Source organism: Gossypium hirsutum, chromosome D02, assembly GCF_007990345.1.
Source record: "Gossypium hirsutum isolate 1008001.06 chromosome D02, Gossypium_hirsutum_v2.1, whole genome shotgun sequence".
Classification (NCBI taxonomy): Eukaryota; Viridiplantae; Streptophyta; class Magnoliopsida; order Malvales; family Malvaceae; genus Gossypium; species Gossypium hirsutum.
The window spans coordinates 71813746-71838846 of record NC_053438.1 but is presented as its reverse complement, the minus strand read 5'-3'; the positions used below and the strand labels follow the sequence as shown (position 1 = coordinate 71838846).

General features: G+C 32.6%; 4 protein-coding genes across 4 annotated transcripts; 2 read left to right on the top strand and 2 right to left on the bottom strand.

Moving 5' to 3' along the window:
- The first annotated feature begins 3085 nt into the window (after positions 1 to 3085).
- LOC107908570 (uncharacterized) lies at positions 3086 to 3610 on the top strand. The gene has a single exon (XM_016835782.2). The coding sequence runs from the start codon at positions 3086 to 3088 to the stop codon at positions 3458 to 3460; it is 375 nt and encodes a 124-aa protein (XP_016691271.1). The 3' UTR covers positions 3461 to 3610.
- A 3-nt stretch (positions 3611 to 3613) lies between these two features.
- LOC107908568 (transmembrane protein 45A) lies at positions 3614 to 4597 on the bottom strand. Its single transcript, XM_016835780.2, has one exon. It carries the CDS (start codon positions 4595 to 4597, stop codon positions 3722 to 3724), a length of 876 nt encoding a protein of 291 aa, XP_016691269.1. The 3' UTR covers positions 3614 to 3721.
- Positions 4598 to 5620: 1023 nt separating this feature from the next.
- On the bottom strand, positions 5621 to 8668 carry LOC107908569 (proteasome assembly chaperone 2). The gene is made up of 7 exons (XM_016835781.2): positions 8384 to 8668; positions 8112 to 8277; positions 7940 to 7998; positions 7050 to 7168; positions 6611 to 6848; positions 6401 to 6524; positions 5621 to 5921 (listed from the first exon to the last, which is right to left on the bottom strand). The coding sequence occupies exons 1-7, from the start codon at positions 8441 to 8443 to the stop codon at positions 5842 to 5844; spliced, it is 846 nt and encodes a 281-aa protein (XP_016691270.1). The 5' UTR covers positions 8444 to 8668; the 3' UTR covers positions 5621 to 5841.
- Positions 8669 to 19677: 11009 nt separating this feature from the next.
- Positions 19678 to 21687, top strand: LOC107908571 (protein JINGUBANG). Its single transcript, XM_016835784.2, has one exon. The coding sequence runs from the start codon at positions 19846 to 19848 to the stop codon at positions 21190 to 21192; it is 1347 nt and encodes a 448-aa protein (XP_016691273.1). The 5' UTR covers positions 19678 to 19845; the 3' UTR covers positions 21193 to 21687.
- The last annotated feature ends 3414 nt before the right edge of the window (positions 21688 to 25101 follow it).

Genomic DNA, 25101 nt, shown 5'->3' with positions numbered 1-25101 from the left:
GTTTCCTCAAATGTTCGCCTTTTAAGATCATTTTGTTTCCGGTCTTGATACGCTTGAACTTCAATGGCACAGGCTCAGGCACAGGACCCGCATATCTGACATTCAAGTCCTCAGGGGCCTTAGATGATTCTGTGAATATAACTATAAGTTGCTTCTCATCTGCTTGATCAACTAACAAAAGAACCATTGTTGTGGCTTTGATTTAGATACTAACTTAAGGTTTTAGCTTGAGAGAGAATTTGATTTTTTTTTCTTTGAGTGTAAAATGAAGATGATGAAACGAAATGAAGAAGAACCCTTGCTATATATAGAGTCTAAACCGATAAACTTTACACTAAATGAGAAATAATCAATAAAACACTTGTTTATATCTGCGGCAGACAATATCAGCTTAGTTCGCACGATGTCGTGCTACTACTCTGCTAAAAAAATATTTACATTCAATGTCTTGTTAAATGGTCAAGTATTTTTTTATGAACAAATTAAACGCACTTTATTGACTTTTATTACGAGAGTTGCAGCACTTGCTGTGCGACAGCGTAATATTTTAGAGACTCGCGTCATAGATAAAAATGTCGGCAAGTAGAAACAGATCATGCATGGCGGTACCTAAAAGAATGTTTAGCAGCCGATCCCCCAATCCCAGCATCTTTGGTACTTATTGAATCGTTTCAAAATTGCTTTGCCGCTCTATAATATCAACATATCAACATAAGGTAATAATATTTAGTCATAAAACATTGTAATGAAGCGCGAGCAGATTACTATTCTGCTGCAACGTTGCTTATCATTTAAGAATTAAGACAGCTGAATTCATAGTTCAGTTGTTACGAGAGTCGCGATTAAAGACAATCTTGCTATAAAATATGGTATATCACGAGCAGAGTTTTAAATCTTTCGACCCACTTTGAAAGTTGAATGCTTTTATATATAACCTTTCGGCCACTGATATTTTCTAATTCCATGATTGTTGTTCTAATAATATCATCTTCCTTCACAATGCAACCTTATAGAATTGATAAACTAGGTCATATACATGTGAACTCATCTATTATTATTGAAGATTGCACTACTATTATTAAGTTTTGTGAACTTCGATTCTGTTGTTGAAAAACAAATGGGTGTTGGATTGCAATGATTGAAAGTTGAATGATGATAGTATTTTGATCTTTAATTGGATGGAACCGAGATATAATAACTTGTTGATAAAAAATTAAATATTTTAATTTCAATTTTTCAAAAATTTATCATACTAGTAAGCGTTATGTAAGAACCTGAATAAAAGAAAAGATACATATGAGATAGGTTGTTAAAACTAGCACACCATAACCAAACTATTACTTGGAGAATATATGTACAAAATAGTTCCAAAAGGACACGTCTAAAGCTCAAGGGTTTCATAAACGCTAGGGGTTCATTTCAGGTCACCCTCATGGTGTACTCGTCGTCGCCTTCTTCCTTGTAAAGTGTGACCAAAGTATTAACCCTAGGCTTAACAAAACTACTCCACTCAGAACCGATCGTCTCCTTCATTCTTGCAGTTGAAGTTCCACGATCTTCTCTGACCGGCAGAACACTTGAACCGCCGGGGAGTGCACCGCCATTGTGACGAAACCTCAACTTCCAGTCATGGTTTCTTGCAAGAACGACACCGTCTGTGCAACCTCAAAGTCTACATGCATGCATGCTAAACTAGGTCAAACATCAGTGACGTCATCTAAAATGGGAGTTTTCTGAAACCTGTTCCCAAAGAATGATTATAATATAATAATGAATAAACTAGGGTTTTATGAAGCCAACTTTAGTCGTTCGATGGTGACGTCTATCTTTGTTAACAATCTTCCTGAATCTATTGATCGCGCGTCAATGGTTGTTCGATATTTGCAGCAGGTTTGGGAAGGTTGTGGATACCTTCATCCCGGGTAAGAGATCGTCAATAGGTTTTTTTTTCTGGTTCTCGCTGCGTTGCATTTGTTAACACTCTTTATTTCTAATAAGTATTTGTTGCCGAGCAAAAAAAAGAAATATGTTGCTTTCTTCCAAAATCTAAACTTTTTATTATTAAGTAGGTGACTGAATAAAATCGCTTAGGGATCATTATCTTAATGTTAGCACGCGAGATGGAGACAATTTTCTCTCTAGACGCTGTCGTTCGATTGACTGAAGCGATTGCATATGCCTTGCACATGCATCGCCATATATACACACACCACTGCTTGCTGTGAGAGAGAAATTAAGAGTTTGAGATTGAAGAACTAAAAACATGTTGTACAATTAATACCATAATCTGTTACTTTATTTTGTGGGCCTGTTATACGATGATAATAATTTTTATATATTTGTATTTTATATTTTATTATATAATAACCCGACTCGAGTTTCAAGCCGATATAATAAAAAGGGATATGGACTTCAGACGATTTGGGAGATCTTCCTCATCTTTCGGGTTCTAGACCTTCTCATTTTTCCATTTCTCTTCTCATCTCTTTCATTTCTGTTCATAAATTGTATCATCAAAAACTGTAATTGTTTAGTTGATGATTCAGTGAGTTGCAATCAAATAAGTGAAATAATATAAATCGAAACATTCCTTTATCATTATAATCTTGCAATAAAGAACAGCTCTTATAACAAGCTTAAAAAAGTATCATGAACAATAAAATAAAACAAAAAAATAAACAAGAAACAAAGAAACAAGTAAAAATTTTGATTATTTCGATTATCCTAATGGTGGATCAAACAAGCCCATGCTTATGTGTTTGGACTCTAAGTTGAAAGTTCCCCTGCCCCGGAAGCTTTTTGTAGTTTGGGCTGTAACATGTTGGTACCCTAAAATGTGCATTGCATTTTGAATGATATACAGATTGGGCTGATGTATAATTTGTAATTCCAGTCAAACCCATAAATTTGGCCCTCAATTTTCTTATGGCCACCATTTAAAGCTAACACTAACCTCATCCAATCAGATTCCCAGCCATTCATCCCCTTACTTCACCTTATCCATCATCATCTATTTCCCCATACAAAAGTAAACCCCCATTTTTGTTCTCTTCAACTTTATTGCATACCAAAAAAACTTACAACAATGGCAACAGCCTCAGTTACCTACACTCCACCCATGTTGACTGCTGCCACCACTAACCCCAAGAAGAAGACCAACACCAATGTGAATTACATAACAGGCTTGAATTCTTTTGGTGGGTTGAAAGCTCATAACAAAGTGGTCTCACTAGGCCAACGTGTATGCACCGAGCAATCATTTGCAAACGTTGTTAGCTCACTCAAAGCTCCGACAAAGGGCAAGACAGGTAAAAGCGGCGGCGGTGCACTGTCTTCAACCTGTAATGCTGTTGGTGAGATATTCAGGATTGCAGCAATCATGAATGGCCTTGTTCTTGTTGGTGTTGCTGTCGGATTTGTGCTGCTTCGAATCGAAGCTTCTGTGGAAGAGGCTGAGTAAGAGAATTTTAAGACATAACTTGTTTTCATTTCCCCAAAATTTGTAATTTTACTTTATGTGGAACTTTGGTTGTTTTATATGTGTTGTAAGCTCATTGGCTTGTAAGAAAACTTAGCATTGATATCTAATAACATCCAAAATGGAAAGCTACTGTGAGGGAAATCAATATTTATAGTATATGCATAACATTATTCAGCAATGTTCTAATATTAGCCATTCTTGTCCAATTTCTTTGTTATTGATTACAAGACCTAGGGATCATCAGCTCTTGAAGGTATCAATAGTTATAGGGACATCACTGGTTCTAATTTCGAGTTGCTCGTATTCGGTCGATTGTGCCCTTGGGGTACATTTTCCAGCAAATTTCAGGCAGGTGAACCCTGTGAATATTAAGATAGCAGAGAGTATCCAACTGAATTGCATGTTAGCCAATGCTCTAGCCCTAAAATCGGCTTCTTGCGAGTAACATGTCACCGCTCCATGCATGCTGTCACTCCTCATTTTGGCCTGCATTATACATCCTCGAGGAATGAACTTTGGACACCATAGCATGAACCCCATGTTAATGAACCAACAACCTTGGAATATAACGGAAACTGAAAGAACAAGAGCTGCGGACAAGCTACTCGGTAGGAACGTTACTGTTAAAGATGCTAGAAGGGAGATTAGCACTATGAGCTGCAATAGCCAGTGGTAATGGCCTTCGAGTCCAACATGATCAGCTGAGTGAAAGTGGAGTAAGAACACCTCTTGACCAAAAACAGAAGCCACAAAGATTCCCGAAACAACCGATAGAATCTCGGAAGACCGACTTAATTCAGCAGAAAGAGTGAAACCTGCAAATATAGCAAGATGGAGAAATATGCTAGCATGCTCGAAACCGTCGAGTTCGAAAGGGAATCGAAGGAAAGGCAAGTCTAAAACTTGCATGAAAATTGCTAACAGGGAAAAAGTTAAGATAAAAATCAGCTCCAAGTGTTTGAATCTAGAAAAAGGGCCATTGAATGGGTACCAAAACCTTACTGTAAATTTGGTAGACCCTTTGAGACAATAGGCTTTGATATTGTTGATGGTGTGCCATAGGCCAAGAAGGGTCAGTGCCAGACCTGGCACCAAATGTCCTACAAATGTACCCATGGTAGCTTCTGTTTTTCAGGCATGGAGTTTTTTGGCCAAACCGAGAACTTAAATAACAGAAGTGATTGTCGATACATCGTGTCAACAATCCATACGGAATTGCTTGGTGCTCAATGCATGTATTTGCACAAAACCAACAATGATATGAAAAGACAGCCATTTAGTTGAAACATTACAAAAGATGATATATCAGATAAGATATGGTTTTAACTGTATAAAGTATATACTAAAGTAGATTTGAGTGAAGAAGACACTAACTGCTGCTTCACTTCAAGATGTCTGAATTTGATAAACCGTGGAATCCGATGATCAGACGGCCACAAATTCACCTTTGTTGTACCTGTAAAAACCACCAAAGAAACCAGTTCTTCTTTTCATCTAAAGGTAAAAAAAGCATGGCCTTTCAAGTTGATGAGGGCCATAACTTTTCTCCCAATCACTTACTAGTGGAAAATTATAATAACCCATTACTGCAAAAAAGAAGTTCCACTCAGCCCAAACAAATGCATTTCTTAACGGAACATCACTAACCAACAAGTAAGGACAAGACAAAAGTTGATTAAGATTCCAAGTATAATCCATGACATTGTAGCGACATGCAAGAGATGAGTTTGTATTGGTCCAGCAGCTCCATTAAAAGGTTACAAGCAATCATATGACCTGCAATAATGAAACCTTACTACCATCGTGAACTTTTATCATGCATGTTCCTTGTAGAACTCATGCAGATTTATGTCAAATAATATGATTTTCTCTCAAGTCTCCATTGCATATTGGGCAATAATGCAATATGCAACAGAAGCAAATCAGCCAATGACATAACAAAGTCAATTACCAATTTGTGCATGAGAAAGTGACTTGTACCCAATTCTCCGAGGCCTTTAAGAGCCAATATAATCATGACACCATGCGCAAGGGACCAAGGGAAGGAGTCCAACTGACTAGTTATGACCTAGAATAATAAGCTCATGCACTTGATCTTATTTCACCGTCAAGAAACGAATGAAGGTTACTATCACCGAGTTTAATTCAAAATTAAATAGTTGAGCAAGTTTTCAAAATATGGAAAAAGAAGTTCCAACATTTTACAATGAATGTATTTAGTTGAGCATTTTTTGTTGCCTGCTTCCATCAGGGCCAATCCATGCTACTTTTCTTGTAATAAAAACATAAAATCTCAAGTTTCAAACAATAGATTACAGATTTAGCTTTGTCAACTTCACTAAGCATGGTCAGATCTAAGCCTAAAAGATAGACGTATCCGGTGGCGGTCCATAAACAGTGTGCCATGAGAAAGGAATGACCCAACCACCACTTCCATTACCTGAAATGGAAAACAAAAATTGTAAGTACTTGAAATTCTCAATGAAATTGCTAACAGACCAAAAAAGGATGACAATTAATAATATAGTCATAGTTAAAAGCTCTTTTAACTCATAGATAAATTTGTCTTTCTTATGAAACAAGTTTGGACATTAGTTATGAAGCAAACACCACAAAAATAATAAAAATTTGAAGAAAATTGATACAGTATTAGCAATAGAATAACATATTCCTCCACCATTAAACTCATCCCAAACTACCGAGGAAACGATGTTGGGGTACGTGTTCATTAGCATCTGCAAAACTTCAATAAGGCATAAAATTATGTTTTATTTCTAAAGTTTAAATCTTCAAGGCAACCATATTAAAAACCGTAAAACTAAGTCCAATATTCAAGATATATACGTCATTGGTATAAAAAGACATCACAGAGTAGCTGTAGCAAGCAATATTGATATCTTAAATATAAAGGAGCCTTACCAGGAAAAGCATTAGGATTTAGACCTAAAAGTCTGCATGCTGCCTCAGCCAAATGAAAAGCATCCTGTATATTATCCCCTTCCGAACAGTAGCATAGTAAACACGTAACCTTCAAGCCTTTGGCCTATATAGAAATTACAAAGTAAATCACAGAAATACAAGGTTCATCAAATAGCTCCAGAAAAATGCAAAGCTAAAAAATACGGGTACCTTCAAACAAGAAAAAAGTGCTGCAAATGGCAAACTAGGGTAATAATCTTCATCTTCCAGCTCATCTTCAAAAGGTAAATTACTTTCCAGCATAGTATTTCCTTCAGCTAACGTGCTAAGATACTTCCAACATCTTTGAGCAGGATTATATTCTTGCAGCCTTTTCCATCCAAGTTGTTCACAGTTATCATCTCTTCCATCAGGGTTTATGCTGGATAGGTAATAAATCTGTGGACCACTGAAAAAACACCCACAAGATCAGCATTTCTCGTGAACAACAGGCATTTCCAGTTACCAAGGCGATCTCCCAGAAAAGTAACACAATGTTCTATATTTCCAAAGATACACAAGTAAACTGATCGGTTGCCCCAAAACAGGAAATAGAAGAACCTCGTAGTATATTAATATACTAAATGTAGACAATTTCAGATTGAAATACCTTGACATGTCAATTTTCTGCCACTTTCCAAAATCCAAGCTGGAAAGCAGAACAACATGCTTCTTTCCACTTGCAGCAGCAAAATTTGCCAAGTTTTTGGCAAATTCAACCATTCGTCCCTATTTGGATGGCCATTTCAAATATCAAATAATTCTATCTGTATTCAAGTATCGCTATAGCATTGAAAATGATGAAAAATAGGAAAAAAGATGATTGGGGAAACAAACTCACATCGAAACAAGGTAAAAAGATACTGTTAGTTCATTAGTGAATTTCAAATGGCATGGTAATCCCTCACTCATGATAATCAGAAATGACATAGGACTCCATGTAAAAGTAGTCATTCAATGTTTCCTGAAGGCAATTAAAAGTAGTAAAAACCTCTAGCATTCAAAATAGGACAGCAATTCAGGCACTTAACTATCTATATTCTGAAATATTTATTATTCGGGTTCCTTGTGTTGGAGTGACTAATTATTTAGTTATATACATCTGCTTTCTAACAATGGTCACATAACAAAAAGATCAAAGAGCAGTGTACAAGTATAAAGCTATAACTGGGATCAAGTCGAAAGTTGTCAGAAAACACTAGATTAAGTCCGTCATGTTCTGAGTAAATCCTATTACATGCAACACGTTCTCAAAATGGGAGAAACCCGAAGTTTGAATTCAATGCCTTTAATCCATCTAGTTCAGTTTACGCAATAAAACTGACTCGGAAAATCATCATTCATCGAGATCCGGAATTAGTGGGTCAGAATAGCAAGCACCTTAGTTCCAAAGCATCAAATTATACTTTAAACACAAAAAGTGTTTATTGCATATTATCCGGCACTTAGTTGCACTAACAAAATGTTATTGAATCAATATAGCTATAATTGAAGCAATACCTTAACGACGGGAGACCGCTGTTGGAGGAGAGCAACTCGACTAAAAGCTGACTCGTAAGCTGCAAGATCAAGAAACAATGTATTCAAGCTCCAATATATTTAGCCCAAGCTTCATAAAAACAAAGAATATGAAAAAAAAAAAAAGAAGGAAAAATGGGAGTAAATAGAGCACCTTCAAGAGGAAGAGCAAGGTCACCACAAGGAATAGGGCCATAAGCATCATTTCCAACACAAGGAAGCACAAAGGGATCATCTAAGTACCCAATTCTCTCTGCTTTCATTGATGATACTAATAAATCCACCGCTAGTTGCCCCACATTCCCAATCGACAAAGCAGGCTAAAACAAAACAAAAAAAAAATTAAAATTTTATTGAAAAACAAAATTAAAAGGAACCCTAAGGGACGGAATTGAAAGGGGAAAAAAGGAATAGAAGAGAACGGACCAGAAGCAAAGTAGAGCATTCTTGGTGTGGTTGTTTGCCTTGTTCAACAACGAATTCCATTATTTATTTATTTTTTGAAAATTGAGGATTTTTGTATTGATGTATGAAGTTCCGCTCCTTCAAAAAAGCTCTCTTTTTCTTTTTGATGCAAAGATTTGATCTTTGCCTGTGCTACTACTCTTCCCGCTGGTCGTAGTTGCTGCTTTTTGAGCTTGAAGAACAAGATAGCTTTTTGGTCCTGAAGGGGCCAATAGATGGGCGGCCGAGGTTCTTTTTGAGCCACTGAATTTGGGATATTCCCAGGTTTGCAAAGTTGGGCTTTCATTAGAGGATTAAATGGGCCAAATGCTAGCCCAGATGCAAATAATGCTATGGGCGGCAAATCCCTATCCTGTCTTGCTGAGAGCTATCTTTACATAGTACATAGTACATCAAATTTTGCCTTATAGTAAGATGTATACTTTTAATTTATTCATTTATAGTATATGTACTTTTCAAATCGGTCAACTTTGGTCTTTGCTATTTTCGAATCAATTATATTTTTTTTAATTTTTAAATTTCAAAATTTCAACTTTATACCTCAAACGATACAATTAAATTCGTTTGGTTAAATTTTGTTATCAGCCTCGTATCATGGATAAAGTTGTATATTTAGCTCATGTGCTCCAATTTGATCACTCTTAGCCCTTATACTTTTTTTAATTTTAAAATTTTAATATTGATACAAATGACTGTCATTAGATCCATCAACTGATTTTTTTTATAATAATATGTTAAAACAACAAATTGATGTGGCATTACAGTGTAATAATATGTCTACTGCTTAAAATTTTAAAAAATAACATACCTTAATGAATTTAATATTTGATCAAAACTGAAATTAAAAAAAATACATGAACTATAACAAAGTATTTATTAAAATACAAAAACTAGATTCACATACAAAAGATAGCAAAAATTAACCATATAATTAACACTTATTTTTAGGATTTATCTTAAAAGTTATTCTTTTGGTCTTTAAAAAGAAATCAAAGGAAACAGTCTCCCTTTCTTTACTTTTGCTCTTAATCTCATTAAAATATAGGATAAAATTAGCAAAGTTTTGTAGGGATTAGGGTTCTAGATACATCATGGTGTATGACCTAATCATTAAGGCCACATTCTAAAGATTAGATAACCAAACCAAGAAAAAACCCAACACACTAACATTTCATTCAGACTGAACAATGTTTCCACTTAAACCCTAAAAGCTTAGCTCACTATATATAAAAATATATCTGCTAGACTGCAACTTGGGCCACGCTCTTTAATTCATGTTTCATGAAGATAACAATATTATTGATGATTTGGTCAATATATCACCTTCCCTTGTTATCTTGTTCAACCTGCTTAATCCAATGGGTGTTAACAGGTTGTTGACACGTAAACAGATACAATGCATAGTCCCTTTGATTAAAGTCAAATCCCCTTATCACTTCCCAAGCATTAACCACCATACAAGAAAAGAAAACACTACACTTGCTCATAATTATCCAAAGCTAGCAGACCAGATAATGCATGGATAACAGCACCTTCATTTTTGTTAAACATTTTAAGAGAGAATGTTATTGATTTGATACTGATAATGTTAGCTTGGGATAACTTGTCTGTCTCATCATGTTATCTGCAGAGAGCATACCAAGCCATGTGTACAGCACTAACTGTGGCTGGTGGAAACTGTTCATCTTTGATATTATTAACATGGTCCAATTAGCATGCAGAAGATAGCCATGTGTACAGCACTAATAGATACTTGGATTATTCCATTTTGTCCTTTTTTTTTGTTATATGTTCTAGAAATTCTAGAGCTGATCTCATCAACCTCTGATATAATAGAAGAAAGACAGTGATCTGTGATGGAGGATGAGTGTTGGGCCCCTTGTTTTCATTTGCTAAATAAAAATATCAATGGAGGTGTGTTTGATAATGGGGTTTTGACAAAAAATATTTTGAAACAATAATAAGGGTTCAACAACACTGAGACATTATTGGGGATGGGACCTTTTTTCTGTCACTTCAGTTGAGTTTCAAAGAGTGGAAAAAAGATTGTAGGGCTAGCTTTGTGTTGTTTGATGTTGATTTGTCTCTTTCATGTAACCATTATTTCCTTTTTTTGGACATAGAAACCATTATTATTACATGTCCATTTGCAAAATGTATTTTATTACCTAGCTTTCTTTATATAGTAGTATTTCCATACAAATGCAATGTATTAAAATTAGTTGACAATTATTTGTATTTAAAAATTGAAATATCTCCTTTAAAAAAGAATAAATATTTTTAAAGTTCCAAAAATAAATATAATGAATGAAAATTAGAATCTAGATTAATTTCGAAAAAGATTGAACATAATTAAGAGTTCTAACCCATAAAGAGTTTACAAGTAATTGAAAATCAAGATCTAGTAGGAATACAAAACAAAGGCTTAAGAGACCAGAAATAGGAGATAAGTACTTGAATTAAATCTTGTTATATACTTATAATAAAATTAACCCGACTTAAAATCCGATTTGGGTTCCGACCCTATATAATAAACGATGATCAGAATTACTTCTGGATCAGAATTATTTTCTCTTTATCTTTACATCTATTGATCCAATGTATCAATAAATCTATATAATTAAAATAAGTGGGAGCAAGGGAAGACTCACGAGCAAACCATCGGGACAAAAGGAAATAATTGTGATGGGTTGACCTCCAAATAAATTTGTACCATTTTTCATTGTTAAGAAAATTGGAAAAATCAGTAAGTATTCAAACTATGCAAGACACCTTGTGTTAAAAAAAAAGTTAAATTCAAACCCTAAAAGCAATATTCCAACTTTTACAATATTACTTTTATTTTAAAAATGAAATGGAAAATGAGTGACAATGGGCGAAAAGTTTAGTGGGTAATGATGGGTTGGGGTGGTACTAGAGTGTTCAAAGAAAGCATAATTTGCAATGATTGATGAACACACATCTTCCTAGATTTTAAGCTATCAATCCCGAAACAACATGATTGCCAACATGTGGCTTGCATTCGCCCATAGCCATAAACCCATTGTGGAATGTTTCATTTTAAGGTTTGAAAAATATTTTATCCAAGCGCATGCATTCCTACTTGATTACGCATCATCACTATTTCAACCACAAATAAACAATGCCTTGAGGAAGGTCAGTTTAGTAGTTAAGTTTTTTGGATTTGTCAGCTCAGTTTGAAAGAATTTCAGGGTTCTCATTGTTGGTATGAGATTAATTTTGTTCAGGTAAAATTCACTTCTTCTAAATATAAAATTTTAAGGTTTTAATATAGAAGCATTATAATTACTTGGATAAACAGTTAGTTTTTCCATAAAATCTTTTCACTTGTAAATCTTAATTCGAATTAAAAAGATTTAATTTTTCAATTGGTTCAATCCAATTTATTATAAAAAGTCAATAATTTGAACTTAACAATTAGAATTAATTTCAACATAAAACAATTCGAAAATGTAATCTGAAATAACTTGGACCAAAGTGACAAAATATCCAAGATGATCCAAATGCTTTATAGTCTAACTTATTTTCATTCATTATCTCAATAATACTATTGCATATAAAATTGTTATTGACAACTTTTATTTCTACGGTTTCATATTTTCACATAACTTATTGAAATCTCTTTGTTTTCATCATTTCCATATACAGGTACCTCGATCTCTTCTGGAGTTTTAGTAATTAGTTATGTCTTGGGTCTATTCAGGAGCACCCGCCTCCATTATATGACCATTTTGATTTATTATTTTCTTTGACGATAATTTTTATCTTTGGAACCAATCACTCTACCATGCTTCAGGCATGCATTACTTTAATAGGTTGTCCTACTAGGACTTCAACGCATCAGTTCGTATATAAAATTTGATTATTCTTATTAAGTCAGCAAATGCATCTGGCAATTAAGTTGTAATAAAGTGAGTTATCTTTTTGAACTTCTTGTTCAAATTATTCTTTTCAATGATCTAGATAATGATAATTCATTCAAAGTAATTTATTTATTCAGCTATTATTTCTCTCCTCCTAATGTTAGGAAAATTATCAAATCGAAATACAAATCATGTCATAATTGAATCTCCAAATTCATACGGAACATCTAATAATACAAGGAGATTCATAATTAATATATATTTCTAATTTTTTTTTCAATACACATTTTGCGCATTGTGGCGGAGCAACTTAAACATATGTCGCACATTCAAAAATTCTAAGATGAGTTGTATTTGGCTCCTGACTAAAAGCCAATTATAATTTGGGAGTACTTATCCTAACTTATTAATATGATGCGTACAAGTTATGATTCATGTATAATATGATATCTTTATACATATACAAAAGTTTTATTATCAAAAGTAATGGTTTAACTACTAACTAGAGACATTTAATCATTAATTTTGCTAAACTATTTTATACACGTATAAGCAGTAGGTTTTGCAATAGTTATTCGCACTAACAATCTACCATACAATAATCATTTAAAGTCTAAGAAATAAACTCACCAACATTAGCAAGAATTGCCCCAATTGCATAAGCTAAAAGTTTTGTTCTTAAACAAATCATCAAACAAGTAATCTCACAAACTATAGGTTGTGTAACACTCCACATCCGACTCAATCGTTAAATTTGAGATGTAAGATATCAAATTTGTTTCCAGAGTAACTACAACTTTATTTGCATATCAAATAAACAATTTACACAAGCCATTAGGTTCAATACTTAATTATAATATGTTAATTAATCAAATTTAGGTTATAAACGAGCTTACGAAAACCTTTATGAAAAATTGATATATGACCATCTCTTTTACGATTATTATATAGTCACTTACTATATTCACATAAAAAATTACGTCTTTATATATTGCTACATTTGTTTCGGGGGAATGGAGAAAATCTAATACAATGGGCTTTATAGTTTTTCATTTAATAGCTCGTTGTTTAATAGCACGTTTGAAGCATGGAATGTTAAAAAAGTTCTCTAACAAGTTCTCATTACTAATATATATTATTCTAATATAATTTTATCTGAGTACTCATCTTAAATGCTGTAAAGTTATCCTCGATCAAATTTTTAAAATATTGTAACTTCAGGTGCATCCAATCATAACAAGATTTAGATAGAATTATCATAATCTAATGGTCATATCTTTCCACAGTTTAAGTGGATCTTTCATATTCAAATATTCTGCTTTCAACTCTTCATGGGGATGAAGATGAAGGAAGACGATAGAGATACTCACAGTTAATTTAACAGATACTGATGTCTTTAAGCATAAGTATCATGCATTCAATAACCAAATATTCTTTATACTTTTCAAAATCAAAACAAGTAGATATTCATTGCAAGAGTGATTTATACCAAATATAATCAATCTTTTTCTCATTCACAATTTTATTATGAGATCCATTACAGTGAATATATTTTAAAACTTAATAATTTATTTGATACTTCAAATATTGTTATATTAACTCTTTTGGACCTTTCAACTAATTTTGTACTACCAAATAAACAAACAAGATAAATATTTTCTATTGTTATGTTGTCAGCAAGACATATTTGTTTTTCAAAAAATATTAATACAGTAATATTTGAGCATACAACATGTATGTGACCAATGATCTTTCATATTATATTGATAACATAAGTCATCTATACCCTTTGAAGAGTTATCTTGAGAACTCTCATTATTCTCTTATTTATTACTATGTTTCCACTTCTAGTGGTTATTATTATGCCAATTATCATGTGCATGATTGTATCCTTTGAAATAATTTTTTTTATGTATGCATTCACTTCGGGGAATGCAAGCAGATCTAGTAGGATGGATTTCTAAACGTACCAATATATTCTTTATTTAAAGGGAACCAATATCACAAATATATGTGAATGTTTTAAGTGCTTCATTGATAAGGACCTACTTCAAACTATTTCAATTGATTGACATCTCTATAATTCAATAACTTCACAAAATTGGTTATGATAATATAAATTCATATAAATATCGTCTTACAATACATTCATATAAATATCGTTATGATAATATAAATTCTTTAACATCAGAAAAATAAACCAATATAAGATCAGCCAAAAAGGATCGTAATTGTTTTATTCATTAATAAAGCATACAAAAAATCACTTAGTAATTTCAATATATACTACAATTGAAAAAAATGATCAGAATATAAAAGTTTCTTACCAAATCTGAATTTTACCCATGCTTATACAACAATAAATCAAAGAGATCAAAGAATCATTTAATATCCTTAACAATATAGAAATCAAATCAGTGAATCAAATCAGTCATGAATTAAAATAAAAATAAATAGACATAAAATAAAATAAAAACTTCGGAGAATAAATCTAATCTTCGTTCTGATAATATTCAAAAGTCACCTTGGGCACAGATTCGAATCCATCCCTAATACGAAACGGTTAAAAAAATAGGGACGGAACAAAATAACAATAAAAAATATTTATATTATAAAATTTATCCTAAAATACATTAAATTTATCTCGATATTCATAATAAATATCCGATTTTAAAATAAGAAAATTCGCCTCTATCAAATCAGGTGGGATCCAGCTCCATCTGATCTGAACTTTTTTGCCATCAACATGCATGCATCTTTAATTAATTTTGCACATATATAATATAGTTAGACAAATCCTCAAGCATCAACTTCCACGTGCCACCATTTTTCTTATTACTATTCAACACCATAATTGGACACATTACACTGCATACTAAATAATTTTCTCTACGTATCTTGCTTATGCAATAAAATCCCCTCCAACATAACTTCTAGACCTAAATATTTGTTCATCATACGGGAACATCAACTCCGTATAAAAAAAAATTTCCAAAAGTGATATTCTATATATAGTATATAGAATTCATGAATGACCCATGCCAACCTCTTCCATTTTCTTAATTGATAATTGCTGATTTTTATTTTGGTCCGACCAATACTTCATGCTTATGTGATCTTATCATATATTAAAAATTATTTAAATTACGTGTTTGACGATTAACAGACAGGTTTAAAAATAATATTGGTAAACTAAAGAATTAATTTGATATTACTTTTTCTAGGGTTCATCGACACTTGTCTTAATCTTGTTTACTATTCTCTTACTCAAAGTAAACTTAAGCACTTTCATGTTTTAATTTAATTAATTAATGTTTGTTTGAAATAATAATTTAATTTCTTACATTTTTATAATCTAAAGTAAAATAAAAGCAGCTTTTTGTGATGACACTTGCCATGTTTACGATACATTTTCAAATTTCACTTTCCACTGTCATATGGAAACAAAAAAAATCTAACATAAAAAAATATTTATGCTTAATATTTAATATTTGTTATTAAAGAAAGGGTTTACATTTTATAGTTCTTGCAACAGGAGACAAGTGTTCCGACATGATTCAAGTTATGTACAGGTTTCACTTGAAGAATAAAACATTATATAGTCCCCACAGTAGGTTTAGGACACATTTAAAATATGATTAATATAAACATTTTAATGGACACGTATTGAATCAATATGCATCATCTCTTCTCCGATTTTCTTCATATTAAATTACTAAATTATTAATCAGAATAGAAGTTTTATATATATATATGATTCATTATAAATTTACTATTTATTCAAAAAATAAGATTAATGTATATAACTATTTATTATAATTATCTCGCCAAACAATAACCTCAAACACCAAAGACTTTGCTAAGAGCAATGCCAAAGTCAAAGCTCCATGAATGTACAAATGCATAGCACTTTGACAAAAATAGATGTTACGCTTTTTCTTGCATGGCTCATACGTGGATCTCACCGCGATGCTCACATACATTGTACACGTGTTAAGATCCTAGATTAAGAAAATCACACTTGCATATAAAATATTCTTCTCTAACCTTTACAACTCTCCATACACTGCCATGTGAACCGTTACTCAATCAACGCCTTTAAATTAATAATGTATGATAGGTTATGCTGACCAGCTACATTACAATTTTTTTTATTATGAAATACCTTTTTATATTCTTGAATAATATATATTGTTGGCAAAGTATTTTTCCTTTTGCCTTTTTGGTTTACATTCAATAATTAGAAGATAAGGGCAAAGAATGATGTATATATATATATACTTTTCACATATCATCTGATTAATTCACAACGACGTCGTACCCATCGATTAATAATATAATTATTTATTAACCTCAGAACTTAGTTTAAAACTTAATTACGTAATCATCACTTTTGTATAATGCTCAAAGCAATCATTTTAATATAATCGTTATTAAAATAATTTAAAGGAATTATGAAAATTTTAAAAATTATAAAAAAAAGGATATTTTAGAGCTTGGTTGGTTTCAAGGCATTAAGAAAACGTTGGTCCAAATTAATAGATGAAGTGTAGAAATTGTAGACCCAATATAGCAACCTTGTATCCTGTACAAGTATATGTTTTGAAGGGGGATAACGTGGTGAGAAGAAACATACCCAATCCAACATGTTCCTGTTTCGTGGCGGCTAGCGCCGTTCATGAAGGTCGTAATTTTTATCTACCAACCATGCAGGTGGCAGCAATTCAAAAACCGTTGACAAATATTTTAGCTGCTCCAAAACGATTTTGTATGTGAAATTCCAATAGGGGTTTGGGTTTTTTGGGGCAATGGACTTTAATTTCGACAACCAAAACCTTGTCTTTTCGGTTCACCAAACTCAACTGCCACGACGTTTTTCTTCATTTTATTTTTTTTCATGTGAAATTAATTTGAAAATGATGTTTTTAATTGGATCACAATTTTTATATTTAATGTACAAAATATATGTAATATGATCCATACATTGATAGTGAATTACAAAATGATACTTGTTGAAAAAATTATAATAATATATTATAAAAAAATATAAAAATATTTATTATATAATAATTCGATCCGGAATCCAACCCCATAAAAGTAATTTTTTTTACCCAAAAAAAGACCCCATCGAGGGGGAGGGTACAAAAGGACCTAGGAGGGAATCATTCCGATCTCTCTGCTTCTTCACCATCTTCCCACCTTTCCATTTTCTCTTCCCATCTCTTCATTTATGTTAATAAATTGTATCAACACTTTTAAAATTATTTGTTACTTTATTAATGATATATTTCAAGGGAAAAATATTTGAAACATTGTCAATGAAATTTTTAGACTCTAAAAGTAAGGTCGAGGTTGATAAGTATTCTATTAGGGTATAGTAAAATATAAAAAAAAACACACACACATGTACATGGTAATTTTTTTAAGGTTGCTTGTGGAATAAAAAAAGTGCACTACTAGTGTATCAAATACTAACCTATTTTTAATACGATTCGTTGATTACATATGAATGTATGTATTTTCAACACATCAGACACAAACTCTTATTATATATATGTACATAATAATTGAGGTAAAACTCTTATTAGAAGTCAGATTGTATTTTGCGCTTTCTACTAAAAAAATGAACAAATTAGTCCTTGTATGTTAGACTAAAGAGTAAATTGGCCCTTCTGTTAAAAATTTCCTCAAATTTTATACTATTAAAAACTGATCATTGTATATCAGCATAAGGTACACGTGACACATCATATGTAATTGTTTGATTATTTCATTAGTCACGCCAGTTTTAACAACAGAAATGGGTGAAACTTTTAACAGAAAGAACTAATTTACTCTTTAATCTAACATATAAAGATTTTTTTTTATAAAAGGGATAAAAGTTGATGGTAGTTTTATGATATTTGAATATGTAATAATATTTAGGTGTGTGTTCATTAATTATGAAATTGAAATTCTAGACCCCATTCCACCAAAATTAGAGTATAACATTTAGGGTTGATTCCATGTAGCCATCTAGCTATCTATAAATAAGGGTTAATTGTTGAACCAATGAATAAATGTTACTTAAATTATAATACAGTCCAAAAAACTTTAGAATAAGAATACAACTCTTCTTCTTTCTCTCATTTCTTGTAATGCTAGCTTAAGCTTTAATACAAGATTTTAATAGTATAAAAGATTGCTCAAGAATAAAGTTAGCCATGTGACACTAGAATAACCAAACTTAAAAAGGTGGCCGAAAGAAAATATTTGCCTACCATTAATTATTTTCTTTATATTCAACTAATATAATGAATATTCCTAATTTGCTTCATTTTGAAGTACTTCCCAATGCTTTTATTCAAATTTCATGATTTAGCAATGTTGAAGCTTTGAGATTTTGAAATCTAAACTAAATTCAAGTAAAAATTTCTGGGTTTTCTTTCAATTTTATTATCTGTAATTATTTTTCTAGATTAGTCATTAAAAAACAATTATGTTTTAAATTTTGGGTTCTTTTCTAAGTACAAACAAGATCACCAACTTTGTCATGTATTCTTTTTTTCCAAATTATTAATATATTTTAATGTTTTGTCGTTATTTAAGTCACTAGGCTATTAAATTTTGTTTATTTTTATTTTTATTTTTATGTTCAGCTACCAAACTTCAAGTAACCATTTTGTAACTTTTTAAATTGAATAATTAAAATGTAAATTTATTAATAATTTAACCGAAAAGTGAATTTTCAATATTTCCCCTCGAAAATATAATAATTTCACACTTGCACGTTTGTAAAGACTTTTATTATGAATAAAACGATGATTTCAACCAAATATTAATTGAAGTAGCTAGCAAGAAAAGTTCAAAGCCAAAACGAGAACACTTCTTTCTTTTTACGGTAACTAAGGTTCACAAATCACAACCCTATTATATATATAGCATGTTGTTGCATTGGTCAATATCTTCCTAATTATGGAACATACGGTCAAACTTTTTGTCTCATACCATCGTTTTTATCTTACCTATGTTCACAATTAACATCTTCATAAAATGTTTACTATGAATCCATCTTCCATTTATCTATTCCGAGAATAATCACAATAAAGATCATTATTATCAATAATAAATATATAAAAAATATTTAGTATATTATTCGAGATCGAATTAAATTAATCCGTTCATTAATAAATAAATTATTTTAATGTTTGTATTACAAAAATATTTCAACATAAGAGAAATTTTCATAATCAAACTTTATTATGAGTTTCCTAGTTACCGTTACCCATTCGTAATGATTACGTCTCATCAAAACACGTGTCAAAAACCCAGAGCCTCACATCACCCACCACTATTCATCCCTTCCTCCATATATACCCCTTATATCCAACACCCTCGTTTAGTCTTTTCCTCGCAAACAAAAAATCAGATAGTAACGCTCCAAAATTTTCCATCTCAAATTACCTCTTCATTTTCTCAAAAAGCCATCCACATTTTTTTCTCTCTTCACATTAGTACAGAAAAGTCTATATCTTTATACAGTTTTGGTGCTCATTGTTAATGGGAAACGATAAGGGTGGTACGATGGTTATGGAGCAAAGCAATAACCTCCATAGCCGACCAAAACTAGGAACTCTCTTCAAATCTGAACCTTCTTTGTTTCCTACCGGTGCCGAAGACGACGAAGTCCCCAATCGCAAAAGCAGCGCATCAATGGCGAGCCCGAGGTGTTCCAACAGTACGACGACGAGCGGTGAGGGTTCGCCGTATATCATGTCACCCTGGATACAAGCTTCTCCTTATGTCAAATCACCATGGGTTATTAACCCATCTATGCTCCAAGCTGATTATGGCCAAGATGGGCTTATTGCTTCCATTGTAAGAGAAGAAGGTCATATTTACTCATTGACTGCGGCTGGGGATTTGGTTTATACGGGTTCCGATAGCAAGAACATCCGTGTATGGAAAGATTTGAAGGAATTTTCAGGTTTTAAAACTAAAAGTGGATTGGTTAAAGCCATTATTGTATTGGGTGGTAAGGTATTCACCGGTCACCAAGACGGTAAAATCCGTGTGTGGAAAGTCTCATCGACGACGAGTCCTAGCGTACACAAAAGATTAGGCAGTTTGCCGACGTTCAAAGATATAATAAAAAGCTCTGTTAAACCGAAGAACTATGTTGAAGTTCGGAGGAACCGAAATGTTCTTCGGATCAAACACTTCGATGCCGTTTCTTGCATGAGTGTGAACGAAGAGGTCGGGTTGTTATATTCAGGGTCTTGGGATAAAACCCTGAAAGTTTGGCGATTAGCCGATTCGAAATGCTTGGAATCCATCGACGCTCATGACGATGCCATTAATTCCGTGGTGGCCGGATTTGATAGCTTGGTGTTTACGGGATCAGCTGACGGTACGGTCAAGGTATGGAAAAGGGAATTACAAGGGAAAGGAACTAAGCATTTCCTGGTCCAAGTGTTGTTAAAACAAGAAAACGCGGTTACATCATTGGCCGTGAGCCGAGAATCGGCGGTGTTGTACTGTGGGTCGTCGGACGGGATCGTTAACTTCTGGGAACGCGACAAGCATCTTTCCCATGGTGGGATTTTACGGGGACATAAAATGGCGGTCCTCTGCTTAGCCACGGCGGGGAATTTGGTTTTCAGCGGGTCAGCCGATGGGAGCATATGTGTATGGAGACGAGAAAAAGGTGGTATCCATAAGTGTCTCTCGGTCTTAACCGGTCATACCGGTCCAGTCAAATGCTTAGCCGTCGAGGAAGATGATCGGACGTCGAGGAAAACCGACCGGAAATGGATCGTTTACAGTGGTAGCCTCGATAAATCCGTCAAGGTGTGGCGCGTGTCTGAAAACGCGCCAGATATGAAAGAGATTAAGCAAGTGAGTTGATTCCCCTACATTCTTTTTTCCAATGTCAAAGTCAAAAAGGTCAGAGAAAAAGCGAAGGAAGATTAGCACGCGCAGACACGGAAGCGCGGTAGGCGCGTCGTTGTTTGGTGGTCCAATCCCTTAACGATGAAGGCAACTATTTGGTAGGTGTGGTCGGTGCCACGTGTAAAAATGGAGTTTTTTAACCACATGTCAGAGTGCCAGGTCAGTGAAAAGTTAAAATTTCGAAGTTTGTTCCATTGTTTAATTTTTGTAATTTAATGTTGTATTAAAAAAGGAACATGGTTAGCCTCCAAGAAATGTCTTTTTTGAAACATGAAATGTAACTTGTAACTCAAGGTTGACAAAATTTATTGAGCAAGTTGACTTTTTTCTGCTCTTTTTTTGGGAATTTTAATGTAACCGGGACCAAGGGGGTTCCATTGGTGTGAACATATTTACTGTTTCATTTCTGTAATTTTTTAATTTAATTAAAGCTGTTTTTACTTTGTAAAATACTAAGGTGAAGACATATGTTTGTTGTCTTAGTTCCAACTCCATCCCAAGTATACGATTGCATGATCTCATGCTTAATATACTATCTACAATCACGTGACATTATTTCACTTAATGCTGATTCTTCGTTCTAAGATACCTTATAGACTTAGTTTTTCGATTGACAAACATACATTTTGTTTAACAAACTTATTTATCAATGTCTTAATCACAAAACAACACGCAACACTTTGAGATAAAAGAAGACCTCGACCTCGACTAGAAAGCTCAAATAATCCAAAAGCACTCAAACATTCCTGCCTGACTAACGGCTTCATTCTACCTATCTCTACCCATAGAACTATTGAAGTCTTTAATTAGAACTTTCAATGGTGATTCTTTTTTCTGAGATACCTTACCGATTGACGAGCAGACATTTTGTCTAACAGATCCTTGCAATCTGTCCACATCAAGCACACTCCTATAATTAAATTTGAGAAGTCTTAATAAACATTATAGCGCCATCCTACCTAAACCAATTTTATAACAAGCTAGTTATTTATCCATGTCTCAATCACAAAACAACATGAGACACTTTGAAATAAAGGAAGACCTCGCATATAAAAATTGAGACTTCGAAGATAAAATTACATTTTAACTCTCACAAAAATATATAACTTAATTTCGTCTCAAAAAGTTTTCTAACCAATCCTTTTATCATGTGTAACGGTTAATATTTAATTCTATTAATATTATGATGTGTCCTAGCTAAAAATATGATTTAATGTTGCGTAAAATCATATAATTTTCCAAACTTTAAGTCCACATCAAACCATAGCTAATAACATATGCATATGTATCACACCATAGGCATATTATTTTCCAAGCTTTTAATCCACATTAAAACCATGGATGGACCTCGACTGGCTACTCAACCATATGATTAATTACCACGACGCAGTGCATTATTCTATTTTCAAATGAAAAACTGGAATTGGGCTGCTCACCATCACATTCAAACTATGAACCAACCATTTACCAGCTCGACAAATGATACCCTATAATTCGGCTAGGTTAACGTATTTGTAGATAGTATCCGAATATTTTTAGATTGAGTTATTTATTTATGGATCCACGATCTTTCTGTTAATTTTGTTTTTTTCTTAGTGGTTCAACTCTCTTTTTTTTTTCAAATTGGTGTTTTTAACCACAAGTTGATGGGTTTCATAGGACAAATTATCTACTCCGTTTTTCAATCCCAAGTTATCTTGAAATTTTTGCATCCGGTCGAGTCAAATTTGGGTTTAATTTATTTCAACTTTGGGTGAATTCAAGTTTAGATTATTTCAAGTTTAAAATTATGCTGGCCTAAGTGCTTCAACCAACCCAAATAATAACCCACCTTAATAAATAACTTTTAAAGAAGGAACAAACCACATTCAAAAGCAACTATGACGTGTGATACGATAATTACTCACATCATCCCTTAATCATATGGTCAGGGGTTCAATTTTCCCTCACCGAACACATTTCATGATGCCAATCGTTTACCAATTTAGAAAACATTTGTGATGATTAAAAAAAAGTATATTCAATTCAAATCAACATACATTCAAAAGCAAAAGTCATTTAACTTAACAATGAGCCATATCTCCACATAAAAAAAAACAATAAATATTACACAACCATAACTATAAACAAACCTTGTTCTTTTACATACAACACTCAAAGCTCCATCAAATATAGTACACACTGGAACTTCTTCTCATATGTTTTCTTTTCTGTTCTCTTCAATCAACACGGTACAAACCTGTCCATAAGCATACAAAGTGTAGCTTCCGACATTATAGTTTCTTTACCAGCTTCTTTTTCTTCTTCAACATGTCTTTCCTTAACAAGCTGCTCATCCTTTTTAGCCTTCAACATGAACCACCTTTTAGCTTGAACTCTCTCTTTGAGCTTTTCAATTTCATCCATCCACACCCCTACTATTGCCGACATGTTTTTTTTCCCTTACTAAAACTTGAAGCTAAATAAAACCCTTTTTTCTTTTGAATGTGTTGTGTTTACATGCTTTTGCTCTGCACGAAGGTGTTTATATAATAGAGTTGTGGTTTCGAAGAAACCAGTTTAGTATCTATTAGTGACGTTAAGGCTGTCAAATTTGACTCTTCGGCAGCAAAAATTAAAAGAAAAAGAAAAAGAAAAATCTGTGTGTGGTTGGCCCCTAGATACTGTTAAATTGGGAGAAAAGGATATAGTTTTGCATATTCTTCAATGGTGGTATGTTTTCTTTAGGGTTAATATATAATTTAGTACATGAATTTCACTTTGATGTTTGATTTGTACTTGAAGTTTTTCTGTCCTAATTTGACACTGGTGATTGACTTTAATGTTCAATTTGATATCGAGACTAAATGATATCATGTGGCTCAATTAATAATTGACATGTTTGCTCTAGTAAATGTATGTATAGGTACAATACCAATCTTGGGATTAATTTTCTTTTTGAGGGGTGGGGGGTTAAATAAAAATTTCAAAAAAATTGAGGACTTAATGAGAAAATTTAAAAATTTTGGTAGGTCTAAGTAAAAATTTTAAAGGTTTGCATAGCTCCATTATTATTTCCGTCTATTTAGGTACTTAATTGGGATAAAAACACAAACACTCAAAAATCAAATTGAATATTGAAGTCAGATTCAAGTAGGACAAAAAAGTTCAAGTACCAAATTGAAGAAACACAGGTGTTAAATTGAATATTAAAACCAAATTCAGGTATCAAATTGAGACAAAAGAAAAACTTAAGTATCAAATTGAATATTAAAATCAAATTTAGGTACCAAATATTAATTAACCCTTTTGTTTATTGATAGAGGGGAACTGTTGTTTTGTTTCTGTAGAAAAGTTAAAAATATCTTCGGCTACTTCACGTGGCCTGGGAGCTAAGCAACAAAATAGTTCTCAAGGTTGGAAAGTTCCGATAGAACACCAGCAGGCCAATGAGCATGTGGTTCTCTGTGGACTTGTATTCCATTGGTCCCTAGATTTTAGTTTTCCACTGGCTTCGTAGATTTGAGATTTTCTTCTAAATGTTTCATGAAGCACTATTAGATAAGGTCAAACACATTTCATCCAATTTTATTATTAAAAATTAGTGTAGTTGACGAAATATCACACAATTACTCGTGTATTTATTGTATAAGGATCAATTTTTAATAGTAAAAATACAAGGATTAAATAAAATTTTTAAGATGTCAAACTATAGATTTTATGGTGTATTAATTTATAATTTTATTATTTTTGAAGGGACTAAATAAATTTTTTATTTTTAGAAGAGTCAAAGTGTAATTTTATCCTATATTAATTTAAAACTATAATTTTTTTTATATTTTTGAGAGTCACGGTATGCTTACTCCAGTGAAAATGAATGAAATT